Raw genomic sequence first — 15203 nt, 5'->3', positions numbered from 1 at the left:
TCCACTGTAGTCACTGTGGGTGAAGAAGACACCTTTTGGAGATGCTCCTAGTCCAAAACTGAAATCAATCCTCAGATTTATTGAGGATAAGAGTAAAAAACCTCAAACAAATATCAAAAAATCCTTGCTTCTAAATGTAGCTGGTTTGGGGGTTTGTTTTGTTTTAAGCACAAAATTCAGAAATATTTCCTGGCCATCTCATAAACCCTATTATAGCTGTAAATGCACAGGGTCCAGATCAAAGCTAACACAGAATTCTCCAGTACTGAGTGATCACATGTAATTCACAGCCAGTTCTGATGGGCCTCCAATCCCTTCACAGCCAGCCCAAATCCTGCAGGGTCTACATCCACGGGGCTGAACTGAACCACTGAACTCACAGATTTCATCAAAGCTGCTGGGTCAGGTATTGCACAAAACAAACCACGACTTCCTAGCAAAACCGTGCAGATTGGACAAAGGGATAAGATTTCTTGGGACAACCACACCTGTGACAGTCCCCAAAAGTTTTGCAGCTGACAGCACTGGATTTCCTCTCAGCAGTAGTTTTCAAGTTTACCTGTGTGCAGCAAAACACATGCCTTGCAGCCTAAATTCTGACTATGAACCTACATCAGGTTCTAGTCTGGAATTATGAAAATCCATAGGTGGTTTTCCATACAGTCCACAGACATTCATACATAGCACAGATCCATAAAATCATGACTAATTGTCATCCCAGAACAGTCAGGATAAAGGCAGAATATTGGCTGGATGGTGGAAAAAGAAGTCCTTAAATCAGAATTAAATTGCTCACAGGCTGTTCTAACCCAAAGGATCAGCAACTAAGACCAAAGGTGCACAAGAAAGGCTCCTGCAGAGGCAGAAATACCCATGAAAGGCAAGGGGTCCTAGTTCTTGCTTCCCACTGACTCCAAACTCATGGGCCCTGCTGTCTTCCTGGCAGTTGCCATAAGCCTGTTGAAGTGGCAATCGTGGTACTGACAGAGTCAGGATACTGTGTTCTGCTACTGGTCCCAGCCCTGAAAGCACACCTGATCTTGTCCTTTAGATGGAAACCTAGGAGCACAGACAAGAACCCAAAATACACTGAAGCAGGTTCCCTGTGTAGATAACCAGGACCACAGCATGCCCCACAGACTTCATCTTCCTCATAGGGTATGCCTGCATCAATAAATCAGTGTGTAGGAAAGGTATTTTTCAGATATGAATTTGCCTTGAGTGTATACTTGGAGCCTTCGGGTACACATCCATAAAATCAAGGTTATTACATGTAGTTCTTGAAATATTCTATATATGTTAGATCTCTCTCCTTCCTTGCTCCATCCTTCCCATTCCTCAGGAGCCAGGGGAGTCTTGTCTATTGACTTGATCAGGGCACAATTTTCACCTCTGTCCTACTAGGACATTAAAAATACAGTATAAAACAAAAAGAAAAAATAGAGGACTGGAGTGGTAGTGATACTGAAACCTATCTATAATATTGAGTAGCCAATAACATCCTTTTGACAGAGAGTTTTTTAAGTCACTCTAAAAAATTCTCTAGCTGGGGCAAAATTACTCTCTTGGGATATTCAGTTATTTGATAGAAAGGTTCCCACAGCTTGTTAAACCTTTCAAACCCACTTCTCAAGGGAATGTACTAAGACCGCAAGTTCATCTCATATGGAAGACACTGAATAGAGGATAAAAATTTCATCTGGGCTGGATTCATCACTGGTGACCTCAGGCTGAAATCTCTTGCAGCCTTCACGGCAGCTCCTCTCTCGTGCCTTACAATTCTATTTCCTCCTTGCTTCTCCAGTATGATTCTATCTGAAATGAGAAGGTTTGAAGAGGAGAAGCAGGATCAGATTTTTCTTGACTAAACAGTAGCAGATGATCTTTCTACCAAATTATGAGAGTTCCAACGCAAAGCCTGCCCATCACACTAATCATATTTTCTTTCTCGTTTTCATACCTCTGTAATCAGTATATAAAATACTAAAACAAGTGTGCTAGCCCCACACATCATGTCAGATATCCTGGAGTTTATGAATATAAATTAAAATAGAAATGGAGGTGTTTCAAATGGAAAAAAAAATAAATCATTGCTTTCCATATATATTCAAAACGCACATTTTATTGCTTTAATCCCTGTAAACTACCAGAAGGGAACGAGCTAAGGGCTGTCACAAAGATTGGAGCTCTGCACACTGAAATCAGCGAGCAGGCAAAGGGTAGTGGAATGAGTGGAAAGGAGTATTGCCATGGAACAGCCCTTCGAAGCCATCTCCCACCATGGAAACATTTCCTGCCTGGAAGCCACATTAGCAAAATGACAAAAACTGTAGAGACAGGACAGTGGTTAATATTTTGGCCTTCTGATGATAAGAGGCAAACTCCCACTGACTTCAGGAAGGCAACATTTCATCCAATGTATGCTTGGGGCCGGGGCGGGGGGTGTGTATGTACACTATGTGTTGTGGTTCTTCTAATGAAGCTCTCCAATTGTTTGCATAAAAATATGACATGGATGTGGCTATTTCTTTCTAACAGTTTAGCAATCTTCTAACAGAGGCACAGAGTGCCAATACTTGCTCAGGCTTGTTCTTCCAAAAATCACTGCTTGCCTTCTCAGCTCTCTTGCAATTACAACCCCGTTACAAAGCCTTGCCATCACCTTGCAATTACTGAAAGAGAGAAGCTGAGGGACAGCATAAACACAAGTCAAGGGAACAGAACAGTTCAGTACCTGGGGCTGCCACATACACAACACTGAGGCCCGAGGGAAGTTTATGTACCCTTCAGAGGGGAGCTGGGGATGCACAGAAAGGATCAGATACAAAACCAGGTTTGCACATCTGGTCAAGAACACAACTCCATACAACTGCAATTTGGCAGTCTGTTATTTCTTTCTGGTCAAAGTCAAACTTGGATTGAAAAAAAGAAAGGTTTAAAAAGCTTCTTATCTCCTCATCTTCCCTTGCATGTGTATGCAGTCCAAATCACAGTCCAGACCCTTATTTCTAAAAACACAGCAAAATCATCAGTCATTCTGCATTTCTTAGTCCATTTTCATCACCATGGACATATTCTGAATTACCACTGTCAACAATAGTCTTAAGTCTATAAATTCTGAGAAATTTTGTTTTCAATTAACTATGATAAAGTTGTCATTTACCATTGGAGAGCATCAAGGTCATTCATATCAATATATCAAATACCTACTGGAAGGTAGAAAGGAACTGATGGCTAATTACAAAGTTCTGATCAGGGTTAGCCTGAAACAGTAAGAAGGCTGAATGGAGACCACACAGATGTGTCCGCAGGAGGGCTTGTCAGACTGCTGTTTGGCTCAGAAAGTGAGTCTAGGCACAGATGCAAAAAAACCCACCAGGAAACAGAGTGAGCAAAGAAGGTGGAGGGAGGCAGGAATGAATCTGCATGACAGCAAGGTCCGTAATAATTAGGGCTTCTACAGAAATTATTTTTTTGAACTAATAAGGAATACTTTGATGACAATTCATTTCTGAGGTTCACACTGAAAGACTGGAATGCTTTTGCCCAAAGTCTCAGTGTTCTTTTTTTTTTTTTTCCTCTTAAAATATCTATTCTTTTAAGAAACAAACTCAACACACAACTCTCTGTGGAATAAGCTGTTCACCCACAGAGACATGTTCTTGAAAATACTCTTCCCTTAGAAAAAAAAATTGTTTCAATGAAATGTTTTTCTAACCGTCCTTATTTTTCAACAAAGGACATAGAGTGTACACCCTCACGTATTTATTCAGCTGCCTCTTCAATCTCTAAAGCCTTGTAAAGACTCCACTCCTCAGCTACCTTGACTGCTGCCTTATTCCCCATCTGTTTATCATTCTTTGTATGCAGCAGTTCCGCTTGAGTTCCTTAATAAATTACTACTAGATTCCTAATTTTTAGATTATGTCTGTTCTTTTCTGAACTCCCACTCACAGTGTCTATACAAATCGTCTTACCGTGTCAAGTCTGCAGAATATAAAAGAATCACCCAGGTAGACAAGAAATCCCCTTTGTATAAAAGCAGAGCATGCATGAACCTCTGAGGAAGTATGTAAAAAGGCCCTGTCAGATTAGTGTGGTCCCAGTGAAACATTTAGGTACTGCATAAGAATTTAAACTGATAGAAGTGTGTGTGTTTAAAAAATACTAATAAGGTATCACTTGAAAAAACTTCTCCGTGGCAGTATGCTCAGACTTACAACAACTTCTTGTATTCTTGAAGGTCTTCAGTTGCCAATGAAGGCTACTGTGGGGACTGGGAGGGAAAGGGACACCAGACTTGCACTGTTTCTAATATACTTTCCCTAAAGATCTAATAGAGGTAGAATACTTAGGAGACAGTCATCTAGTCTGTTCTGGTGTCATTATTCTTATGCTTGTGACCATGACATGTATGGTTCCCAGCTGTCCCAAAATGAAGTACACAGGACAGAGTAAATGACAAAACGTACTTGTGGTTCTCCAACACCACCTCACTCCCTCGCTGCCCCTCCTGAGACACTCAGAGATGTTAGAAGTGAGGTTGTGAGTTGACCCTTCTGTTTAACCAGAAAACAGATGTAACAAAAGCCAATGTGGGAAAATTACTGTTGGACCTCCAATGACACCTTCCAGGGGCAGTCAAAACCCAGCAGGGAAATGCAGCAGCTGCAAACACAGCAGAGTTTTTTTGTGGTGCAGTACAAATATCTCCAAAGATCAAATCAAATCACAGACCAGAAGAGGCATAAGATCATTTGAAAACCCCTCCTCTCAGCCTGAATACATAGCAAGTGCCTTCCCTTGGCTATCCAACCCTCCCCTGAGCCCCAAAATGTGGTGACACAGGCTGCACCATACATGTGTGCCAAACAGAGGGGTACCTGACCCAGAGAGATCACCACAAGTGCCTCAATATTTTGATGCTTCAGGCACCAGCAGAGCATGGTAACATGCTAACATTGGCTGCGTAGGGAATCACACCACATTATAAATAAAACAGATATGGGCTGGGGAACTCAGAGGTGGTTTGAAGAGGTTCAATTCTTACTGAAAAAAATAAGGTCCCTTACTGCTCCCCATGAGTCTGAAAACGTTCCCCACTCTTCTTAACCTTTCCCAGCAAAGCTTCAGCTAAAGCTTTTCATCCCAGAAACAGAATTATTAAGCATAGAGACACCGCTTCTGCCTCACAAACTCCACAAAGTGCAGTTCACTGGAGGCAGCAAGAAGCTACCGGGGAAATATATTTTTGAGCAGATACACCTTTCTTCAGCACCGGTTTCATCATCACTGGTAGACAAGACAACCAGCCAAATACTCCTTTGGCTTGACCCAATATGGTTGATTTTTATGTTTCACGCATAGCCCTCTTTCATGAATTCTCCTGAATCTTAGGAGTGTTCATCATTTCATGACCCCACCTGATGGCTATTTTCCCCTCAGCAGCCTGACAGATGGAGGAAAAAAGAGCCAGTCCTGCCACACAGTGAAAGGTTTGCTGAGCCCACTAACAAACCTCTTCCATAAGGATGATGAAGGTGGCGTTGTGTCCCTGCTCCGTGACCAACTTCCCATCAGCAGTGAGGATGTGCAGTCCCCGAGGGGCTTTTCCAGGGCATTTCTCCATCTTGGCCATGTACCTCTCCCTCAATCCATCTGTGCAGTTGTTAGCCACAATCCTTCGGTACCTGGGGAACGGTAACAAAAAGAGATTGGGCTCAGGTGGCGGGCAGGAAAGTTTCTTTGTTTTGTTTTTGTTTTGTTTCTCCATATTCATACATGTGTTTTTTTTCAAAGGCTAACTGCCTGCACGATCCCCTCGCTGAAAGGAAGAATCAAAGAAATCTAACACTTTATTAAACTGGAGAAAGCCAAACAAACCACAATGCAACCTTCTCCAGAGATTCTCAGCAGCATCAGTGAGAACAGACACACATTGTGGAGGTGAATTATTTCTGCACTGCTAAAAGGCAGAGAACTCTCCCAACTCCCCACGCCTGCAGCATTGCACCCTGCATCCTGGCTTTTTAATTATGCTTTTTATTACATTTTGTCTGTCTCTGCTAGAAGGTGCTTGGAAACGATTTGCCAAGAGCTTTGTCCAATCCCATTTTAAAAGGATTCAAGGAATGGGTTTTTCTCTTGGCTCTTCCTGGAAGAGGTTAGCTAAGTAGCACAACACTTGGCTATTCCCAGTGCTGTTGAGGGGGATTAACCCTTTCTAGTCATTTCACAGCAAAAATACAGGACTGATTAAGAAGACACAGACCCCAACTATTTTCTTACTGCTCTCTGCCAAGAGGGCTACAAGCAGGCACACTGGCCAGGGCTCCTGTAATTACATGCCATATTTATAGCAACCTTTCAGCTGAAAGGGGTTCTCTGAGGTTGAGTGACTCCAGACTCCCAGCAGCTACTCTTTGTCCAGCCATGAACAACCCTGTCATAAGAATTGATCATGCAGGATTCATGACTCAGAACCAGCCCCGCAAAGTCTTCAGGCCCTGAGCTGCCTAAGAAGGAACATCACAGTTTTGCACGTGGCAGTGCAACCAGAGTTGCAGAGTATCCCCTGCACGACACAACAGCATTTGCAAAGTGATACTACTATAATAAACCAACACTTGCCATCTGTTCTGGGTAAAACCAAGAGAAACCAGCACATGGAGCTTGTCTGAAATCTCAAGGCATTGTACATACAAAGTGAAAATGGCAGAAGGGGAAGGAAAAAAAGGCAACAAAATTGCAGCTGTAAGATAGGAAGAGGTTCAATGAAAAACGATGTGAAATACCTTGAACCTGTCCTTTTAAATGTTCAGCTGTCTCTCAGATAGACCTTCCTGATTCGCGTTTTAATTTTGCAGCAAAGGGGAGCTCCACGTCTAGGCTCCAGGGATCATACATCACTTGATAGCAATACAGTATCTACATGTCACTTATGTTAATGTGCTTCTCCCTGCCTCTGAGGAATGAGGCAATGTTCCATACAGATGCTGCTGCAAACATTACCTCACGAATAAAGACTGGAAAAGAGCCAGGCAGGATGCGGAGAGAAAGGAACGACGCAGGTTCTCTTGTCTACTGCAAGGTCACCAAAAACCAGAGATATTGCAAGGTTCACTTACCCAGTGCTGTTCAAGTAGCTCTGACCAATGCTGCAATCCTTGGACAGGGAGGACGGGCTGAACCAGAAGGCTGGGATGCACTGGTTGTTGCTGTGCCTCTCGTACCCATAGTCACTGTGGAGACAAGTCACGAGTGCATCTCTGTACCCGCTCTCTAGATTTAGCTCAGAGGTTTAGGTGGTGGATCTGTTCTCCAAAGCACATGTGTGTTGGTGGCTCTCTGCTGGATGGATCATGGATTTGGCTCATCCAGAGTCAAAGTGCTTGATTAGTGTGAGAGGCAGGAATGCAGTTCACTGAAGGTATGTGATACCCGAAAACACCACAACTACCAACCTTGCAGAGCACTGGAACACTTGTGTTTCATTTGGTAGCAAAATGTGTGCAGAGATTCGGAAAGGAAACTGTATTGTTAATTTGTTACGCTATCAATCTCTAATAATTTCGCTTGTTGGATTCTTTCGGTTTGCTTGTTTTTTGCAGTCTTTGCTTTCAGAAAAAAACAGAAAAATGTCAAGATCTAAATGCCACTTTTTCCCAATGAAGCAGTTAAGAATATGTAACACTAGGAGTACTTCCTGAACAACTAGCCAAGGTATGTATATTTATGTATTTTAATGGCCTCCCTGCTCTGTGACTGAGCTATGACTAGCTGGAAACAAAACCGTAGCTGATGGTTTTCCAACACTAAACTAAAACAACACAGCCAACTTGGTAATCCTTAGACTTTAGGATTACATGATATTGTGTCACACGTGGAAGGTAATCCAGGGTATTGATGCTTCCTTGGACCACCAAAGACTGGATGTGCACACAACCACATCCAAGGCTTCTTTTTACGGCTGCCTTTGCATGCCAAGACAATGATGAAGCAATAGGATTAATCCAAAGCTTTCCACAGGTTTTAATAGGCTCTGGCTCATGTTTCTATGCACAGCCTTTATTGGCAGGCTGGATTCAAGGGGCAAATAAAAAGAAATTCTGGATTTTTGCCTGAAGTAGGTTAGCAAATGCCAACAAATGAAATCTCTGTGGAAACACAGACACTACAGAAGTCACTGCCTCGAAAGCTCTCCGTGCCCTTTAGGACCCTGAGTTTTATCCTTCCCCTGTTCAGAGTCTGAATTGCCAACAGAAAGTCTGTGGGAAGAGCTTTGGTGAGACAAAATTGTGCTATGTCCCCAGTGACCCAGGCTGCTACTGTTCCTTTTTTTGGAGGCAAAAATTCTGCAAGCCACTTTAAAAGGTTCGGAGATTCCCTAATGCTCTTTCTCTCAACATTCAATTTAATCATTCTCAGTGGGTCCGACCTGCACAGTCAAAAATGCCTGGCAGTGACTTGGTAATTAAAAATATTCAGGAGGAGCTGTACTTTGCCCCAAAGAAGAAAAGAGCTGCATAAATATTTAATAAAATTAAAGACAACATTGCTGTATGCCCTCAAGGTTCTGTGCTTGTTCATTAACTTCTGGTAAATGTATATTAAAACCTCGCATGCTGCCCACCTTCCTTCTCATAAGCCCCAGGGTTTGCATAAGTTAAGGAAATAATCAAGTCCAGCTGCTGTGCTGTCTTTCTCAGGAAAGCTATCTTGACAGAGTAAATAAAGAAGCAGGAGGAGGGAAAAGAAAGATCAGTGAGCATTTTAATAACACTTCTGAGTTCCTTCTGCCATTCTCTCTGTCAGAAAAAGGCCAAGGTTTGCTGGAAATGACTGCAAGGGTTGGAAGGAGTCACCTCTGACCTTGACTCATGAGGATTTGTTGAACTGGAGCCCTGGATCATGATTTATTCCCCTGAAATTCGGATCAGCCTTCTATCTAACAGCAGAACACAGATAGCACTGCAACATGAGGCAGATAGGGGCAAGGGTGCTGTGACCAAATGGGAGCCAGCAGTGCCCTCACAGCTTGTGCTGTAGAGCTCCTGCAGCACAAGTCCTGTCTGCACAGCTCCCGAAGGCAGGTGTGATCCCACCTAGTAGCATGGGATGCTCTCTGACCAGAACCAGCCTCCAAACCTACATACTGGGGAAGCAGAGGGCCTGTCTGCAGGGACCTCCTGGTCAGTGTGTTCTCACTACCCCAGGTGTTGACCCTCCTCGTTTCCCTGACTCTCTGCAGAACCTGCTCAGTTCACACACAAGAGATAGGACAATCAGTGCTTCCAAGTACAACTGGCAATGGTGAACCCAGCCAGAAAAGGCTGAGTGGACATCTTTCCTTTTCAAAAGCACCAAGTGAAAGAGTAGGAGCTGTCCTTCCAACTGTAGATACCTACGGTGGGGACATATCTCCATGAGCTCCCTGCCTAGAGCCTTCTTCCAGTCAGCAAGACAAAAAGCACTTCTCAGCACCTCCCCTTCTCATATTGACATCCAAAAGAAGGCAGATGAATCATATTCTAGGATAACCTATATATCTTGCCACTGACTAAATAATTGTCTCATCCTTTAGAAGTCACAAGTCAGAGAAGATGAGTCCACCCTTCCTCTTTGGAAATCACTTTTAAGGTAATCAAGCTTGGCGCCCCATTTCCAGCACTGATAGTGTTTTCTTCAAACTGATTGCCCCATCCATTCTTCCAGTCAGCCCAGCATCAAAACTCACCCTTAAATTGAAGCTGGTTCTTCTGATTCTCCATCACCAGCTATAATAATTTTGCAATTGGAAGCCAGATAACAATTCTGTTGGCAGCACAGAGTCTGAAACAAAAGCCAGCTTGCTGTCCTCTAACTGCATTTCCTCTGCAGGACTGACAAGGTTAACAGCAATATTCTCTCATGTTAGTGAGAAAGTTAAGCGAAAATGATATTGAACACATGCAAGGAACACATCAATTGATTGAAAAGGTGCATTCTCATGCAGACCCTTTTCAAGGCAGAACAGCACTTAAGGCCAATTTACCTACCACAATTTTCCACTCACAGCTTAGAAAAGACAAGCTTGGCTGTGAAAATAGAAAGCTGGTGAGGCACAAAGCCACAGAAAAAGGGAAAAAAAAAAAAAGGAAAAGAAAAGAAAAGAAAAAAGAGCAAATTCATAAGCATCTCTGGAGACTGGGGCTCGGTTCAGCTCAGAGGCATATACCAATGCCAAGGGCAGATACTGCAAGGCAAGATAGTTTGTTCATCCTGCAAGTTCCCATGATGAGAACAAAGGGGAAAGATCTCCCGAGTCAAGCTAAGGAGTCTCAGATGTAATTTTGGCATTAGGAACAAATTAAACATCCATCCAGATAAGATGAAAATCTCTGCTCTATATCCCTCAACCTCTCTTAGAGCCGAACTACTTTGCTATGCAAGAAAACACTTTGGTCTGTATTTCTTATTCACTTTTGCAGCATTTCAGTGTGTCCATGTCCTAAAAAGAACTGTGAGTCCCAGCTGACCTAAGTCCAAACAAGTGTGCAGATCTCATGCTTCCACCTCTTCAGGAAGGATTCGAAGGTAAGTGAAGTTTTCAGGGATCCCACCAATAACCAAATCAGATACCGATCATGATAACCTGCTATAAAAATGAAAACCTTTTCGCTGCTGCCCTGCTTTCAGGGTATTTTGAACTCCATTCAAACAACACTCTGATCACAGATATTGACAGTCTTCAATCTTTGAAATATCCCTTATCACAGGTTCTCTGTAAGAGTTCTCTGTGCAGAGATCCTGACCGTTATGCATTCCTCCATCTCCTATCCCTGATTGTTAAGCAATAACAAACAGTGGTTCATTTTTTTCTCTGTGTTATTTTTAAGCTGCTTTCAAAGTGACCTTAAAGCAGTTTGCAAATTATGGCCCCATTAAGTTAGAAACACCAATATTTATGCAAAACAAGTAGCTACATCTGACAAGGGTGGGCTGTACAGTCATGTCACAGAAGGCCTTTCAGAAATTTCTCAATAAAACATTGCTAAAGAGCAACAATGGTTCCCAGGAATTTGAAGGAATAATGATAAAAACGTGCATGTTTTGCTAGATTGCTCCCTAGGTATTCAATGACCTTGAAAGCGAGGACAGAGAAATTTTTCTCCTGTAAGGGCCATGCTTTGGACCAGAGAAGAATCCTGGCTGTCTTTCTTCTAGAATAATGGACCAAAAAAAAAATAATCGATCAGTGCTTGCAATTTTCTGTTTTCAAATTCCAGGCTTGTATTTCTCATGGAGATTAACAAACCTCTCCCACAGGTAGAAGGGGACACCTCCCTCACGCAGCAGGTATGGGGATCACATCTATGATATATGGGTACAATCACAGCCACAAAGCTGCATGAGACCCAGTTTCTCTGCAAGGTTTTCTGTCTGGGCAGTAGCTCGGCCACTGCCAATGCTACAAGAACAGTCTGCAAAAGTCCCCAAAGTCACATACTCACCACTCAAAGTCCCCTTGACCGCAGACACATGGTTCAGACACCACACTTTGGGAATAGTCCCGACCTAGGGAACACTGCACTCCAGGCTTACGTTTCTTATAGATCTTCCTCTCTCCCATGACACAAGGCTCCCCCTTCAGCAGCCAAGGAACAAGAGAAAGAAAAACAGAGTTGCAGTGGCAGCTGGACCCTAAATGAAGCATTTTGCCAAAAGACACAAAAGGCAATGAAAGCACTGGGAAAGCTGGGAGCAAAAAGTCTAGCTCCCTTTTGTGGCTTTGCAAACTCAAAAGCCACCTTGGGAGGACCCAAGAGTTCAGTGTGTTCGGCATCAAATTGGGATGCTCATGACAAAGTGCCCAAAATGCACAGGTGCCCAAGCCATTTCAGGAACCCAGTTATGCCATATTTCAGAAGGCATCCACCAATGTATCTAGTCCTATGACCTATCCTTAAAAGACAATGTGAACATACTCCAGGGTTTCTTCGATATGTCAGATGAAATCTACTACAGGAAGAAGTGCCCAAGCCTGAAACCCATGGCAAGGACAAAATCTAAGGGTGGAACCCAGGAGTCCTGGCTCTCCTCCTCTTTCCCTGATAGACCTGGCTTTGTTATAGACCTCAAGTAATTTTGACGGCGTGTTATACTGGGTTTTTTGAACACAAAGGTTTCCAAAATCACTACTGGGAATAGCTAATCTAAAAGAAACATTTGACATTTAGGTGAATTGCTACAAACATAAGTTTCTCTGATGCAGAAATAATTTGTCTGCATAGAAGTACGAAAAAAGACAACACCAAATTGAAATACTTCTCTTTCCCATTAACAGTTATTCCCAAGATGGCTGCCTGGACACAAATACCTTCTCTTTTCTTTCATTTAAATTATTTTAATCTATTCAATTCTATGACTTCAGTTATCCGATACATCCTTGCCAAATTAATGCTCATTTCTAATTCATGGATTTCATTCAGGAATATCACTGTGCCAATAGTTCTGGCTCTAGTTATGTTGCCCTGCAGGGAGTGGGACATCATACTGGTGGCCACTAACCGATAAGAGATCTTCAGAGGGTACTGAGCTCTCTCAGTTCTGGTGGCTTCAGGTCCTAAATATATCCAGCATGAAAATAAGCCAGAGTGTATGAAAAGCAAAGCATGTATCCTTGAATAGAATGAAATAATTTGGTCTTCTCTGGTGTCTTTTATTCAAGGGCTCCCCAGAGTTTTACAGACACCTGCAGGATGAATACATGTTTTTATTTTCATTTTTGAGTAGGGAAAATAGAGGCAAAGTGAAAGAAAATTATTTTCATGAGTCACTGACAGAGCTACGAAGAGTTCAATGTCTCCTACAATTCAATCACAAGGTGAGGTTTTACATTGCCCTGAGCACTGAGGGCAAAAAGATCCAGCTGGTGCAATGGAATATTTTCATACAAAGAGAAGTTAACAATCTTCCTAACTTGCCCGGAGAGGACTGGCCCTGTATTGATTCATGCATAGGCTTCAGGGGAAGTAAAGCATCAACAGGTTAGAACTGTGGCCTGATGGATGTAAAAAAATCCATATGCTCTGCTGAAAATAACAAGTACAGTCCTACCTGGCAACACAGAGTAAGGGAAAAGGAACCCCCATCATTCCTTCCCTCCACAGTGGGAATACCTGATTGTGCAGGTGCCAGGTTTGGTAGTCATCTTTGTTACACCTTCGACTGAAGATAGACTTGTAGTCCACCTTGACCAGCTGCCATTCAGAACGGAGACTGAAGTGCCCAAAAACTCTGAGAATGGAAGAGAGAAAAAGGAAGACCCAGAGTCAGCCAGAGATATGCTTCCATTAAGCAAAAAATTTCTCATTAATCTCAGCAGCAGAAACCAATACACATTGATCTGGAGCTTGATCCCAGAAAACATTACTCAGTCAAGAATAACATTTTCCTGTTTCTATAACATCCTAGGATTGTTTAGCCTTTTCCTGATCCCTTGTACAGCCTGTGTTGGAAGGTCTTCCATGCCCCTAGTACTTAGCACAATAGGCCCCAAGTCTACAGCCATGTATCACTCAAGGAAACAACCAACAAGGCTAGAAAGCAACGTGTTTAATGTCAAAGGAGATATTCAGATGAACGTATGGGTTTGGTCATCTCAAAATTAAGCCTTGCTTCACTGACTCAGTTTCCTTACTGCTGAACTTTAGTGTTGCACAAACTTACTACTTGATGCATTGTAAAAGAAATACCTGAAATAACATATTTGGGATATGGACTGTAGGCAAGTGACCTGCAAAGACAGCAGTGTCCCTTCCACCTGGTGAACACTGACTGCAGCTAGTAGGAGTGGAATTATAAACCATCACCAATATAAGGTTATAAACAGAGTTTTTTCTAAATTCTTTTGAGTAGGTCACTCATTATCAGCAGTCACTGATTGCATTTCACAGTTCATCTAGCTAAGTAATAAGTTGTTTTTCAGGGTGAAAATGACACATTTCCCCGCGCAACTCCGGGGCAACACAAAGCTTGTACAAGTAAGAGTAAGGCAGTATACAAGGACACCTGGAGCTGATGGGTCAGCATTCAAAAAATAGTGGAAGGACTCAGACTGTAATTTAAAACTGAGGCACAGATCTGTTACAAATGGGATAATAAAAGAGATCATATAAAACTGAATAACACCAGAGGCTTCTTCACAAGCTTGGACCAGAAGGTTGGCAGCAAAGCTGATTGCTGAACACAAGTCTCTATAAATGCCATTCCAACTGTACGGCCCTCCTTCAGATGCAGGGAAAGCTATGTGCTTGCTTAAGTGTCTGGAAGTGAAGGACCAAAGCAATGAGCACTGATGGTGTACATCACCAAAGTACCATCACCACAAATACTGAGACAGTCTACACGTTGGAAGCTCATACCTTCACCAAAGAAAGAAAAATCATAGCAAAACCATGGTTTACTCAAGGAATAACACCAGGTACCCAGACAAAGGACTCCATCCATCCAGAAACATAGCATGAGTGCTGCAGGGTGCTCAGTTTTTGATCAAGTAACAGCTTCCTATCCCCTTGGCCAGCTGTGATTATCTCAGTAAGGAGCAGCTTTTCAATCAGCTGCCACTGGATTTCCAAAGAGGTGTGTAATAGGAGGAGATTAGGACGGGTGACCAGACTTGAAAAGCCATGAGCAAAACTCTCCAGCTTCTCATTGGCAGGGGGAACATCTCACTACACATAAACAACAAAAATCCAACAACAATCAAGTTGATTTGTCATTATAACACGCCAACTTCTTGGCCATCTCAAATATATAAAAGAACCTAAAACCTCATCTAAAACACAAGTTCCATATTTTAAAAATTCTGTATGTCCTGAAACCCAAATCTTTTCTGACACTCATGAGATGTCATTGTATCACCCTTATTGCTAGATTTAGAGGGCAAAGAAAGAATGTTGTTTTTTGCCTTGTACCAAATCTTGCACTAACCTACATTTTTACCCATGACACTTATACGATTAAAGTTTTTGTTGTTTTAATTATTCCAGACTAAAAAAAGAAAGAGGGAGAGAGATAGATGATTTACAAATTTCCCTATGAAAGAGAAACAAAAGAGAAAACATCTATTGAGTTTCCAAGCACTGACTGCAATCCAGATCCTGCTGTGTCCCCAGCGCGCTGCCATTCTTTACTTCAGTTCATCTTAATTTACACTGTAA

General features: G+C 42.5%; 1 protein-coding gene across 1 annotated transcript in view; it reads right to left on the bottom strand.

The window, feature by feature from the left end:
* Positions 1–15203, bottom strand: part of SORCS3 (sortilin-related VPS10 domain containing receptor 3) — a 297321-nt gene that overhangs the window by 23721 nt on the left and 258397 nt on the right. The window contains exons 16-19 of the mRNA XM_014957626.1: positions 13161–13278; positions 11493–11626; positions 7128–7241; positions 5519–5690 (exon numbers count right to left, since the gene is read on the bottom strand). Coding sequence (XP_014813112.1) covers positions 5519–5690; positions 7128–7241; positions 11493–11626; positions 13161–13278 — 538 coding nt within the window. The remainder of the gene's footprint in view (positions 1–5518; positions 5691–7127; positions 7242–11492; positions 11627–13160; positions 13279–15203) is intronic.

This window comes from Calidris pugnax, unplaced genomic scaffold, assembly GCF_001431845.1.
Source record: "Calidris pugnax isolate Ruff unplaced genomic scaffold, ASM143184v1 scaffold4, whole genome shotgun sequence".
NCBI classification, from domain to species: Eukaryota; Metazoa; Chordata; class Aves; order Charadriiformes; family Scolopacidae; genus Calidris; species Calidris pugnax.
This window is presented reverse-complemented; position numbering and strand designations above follow the sequence as displayed.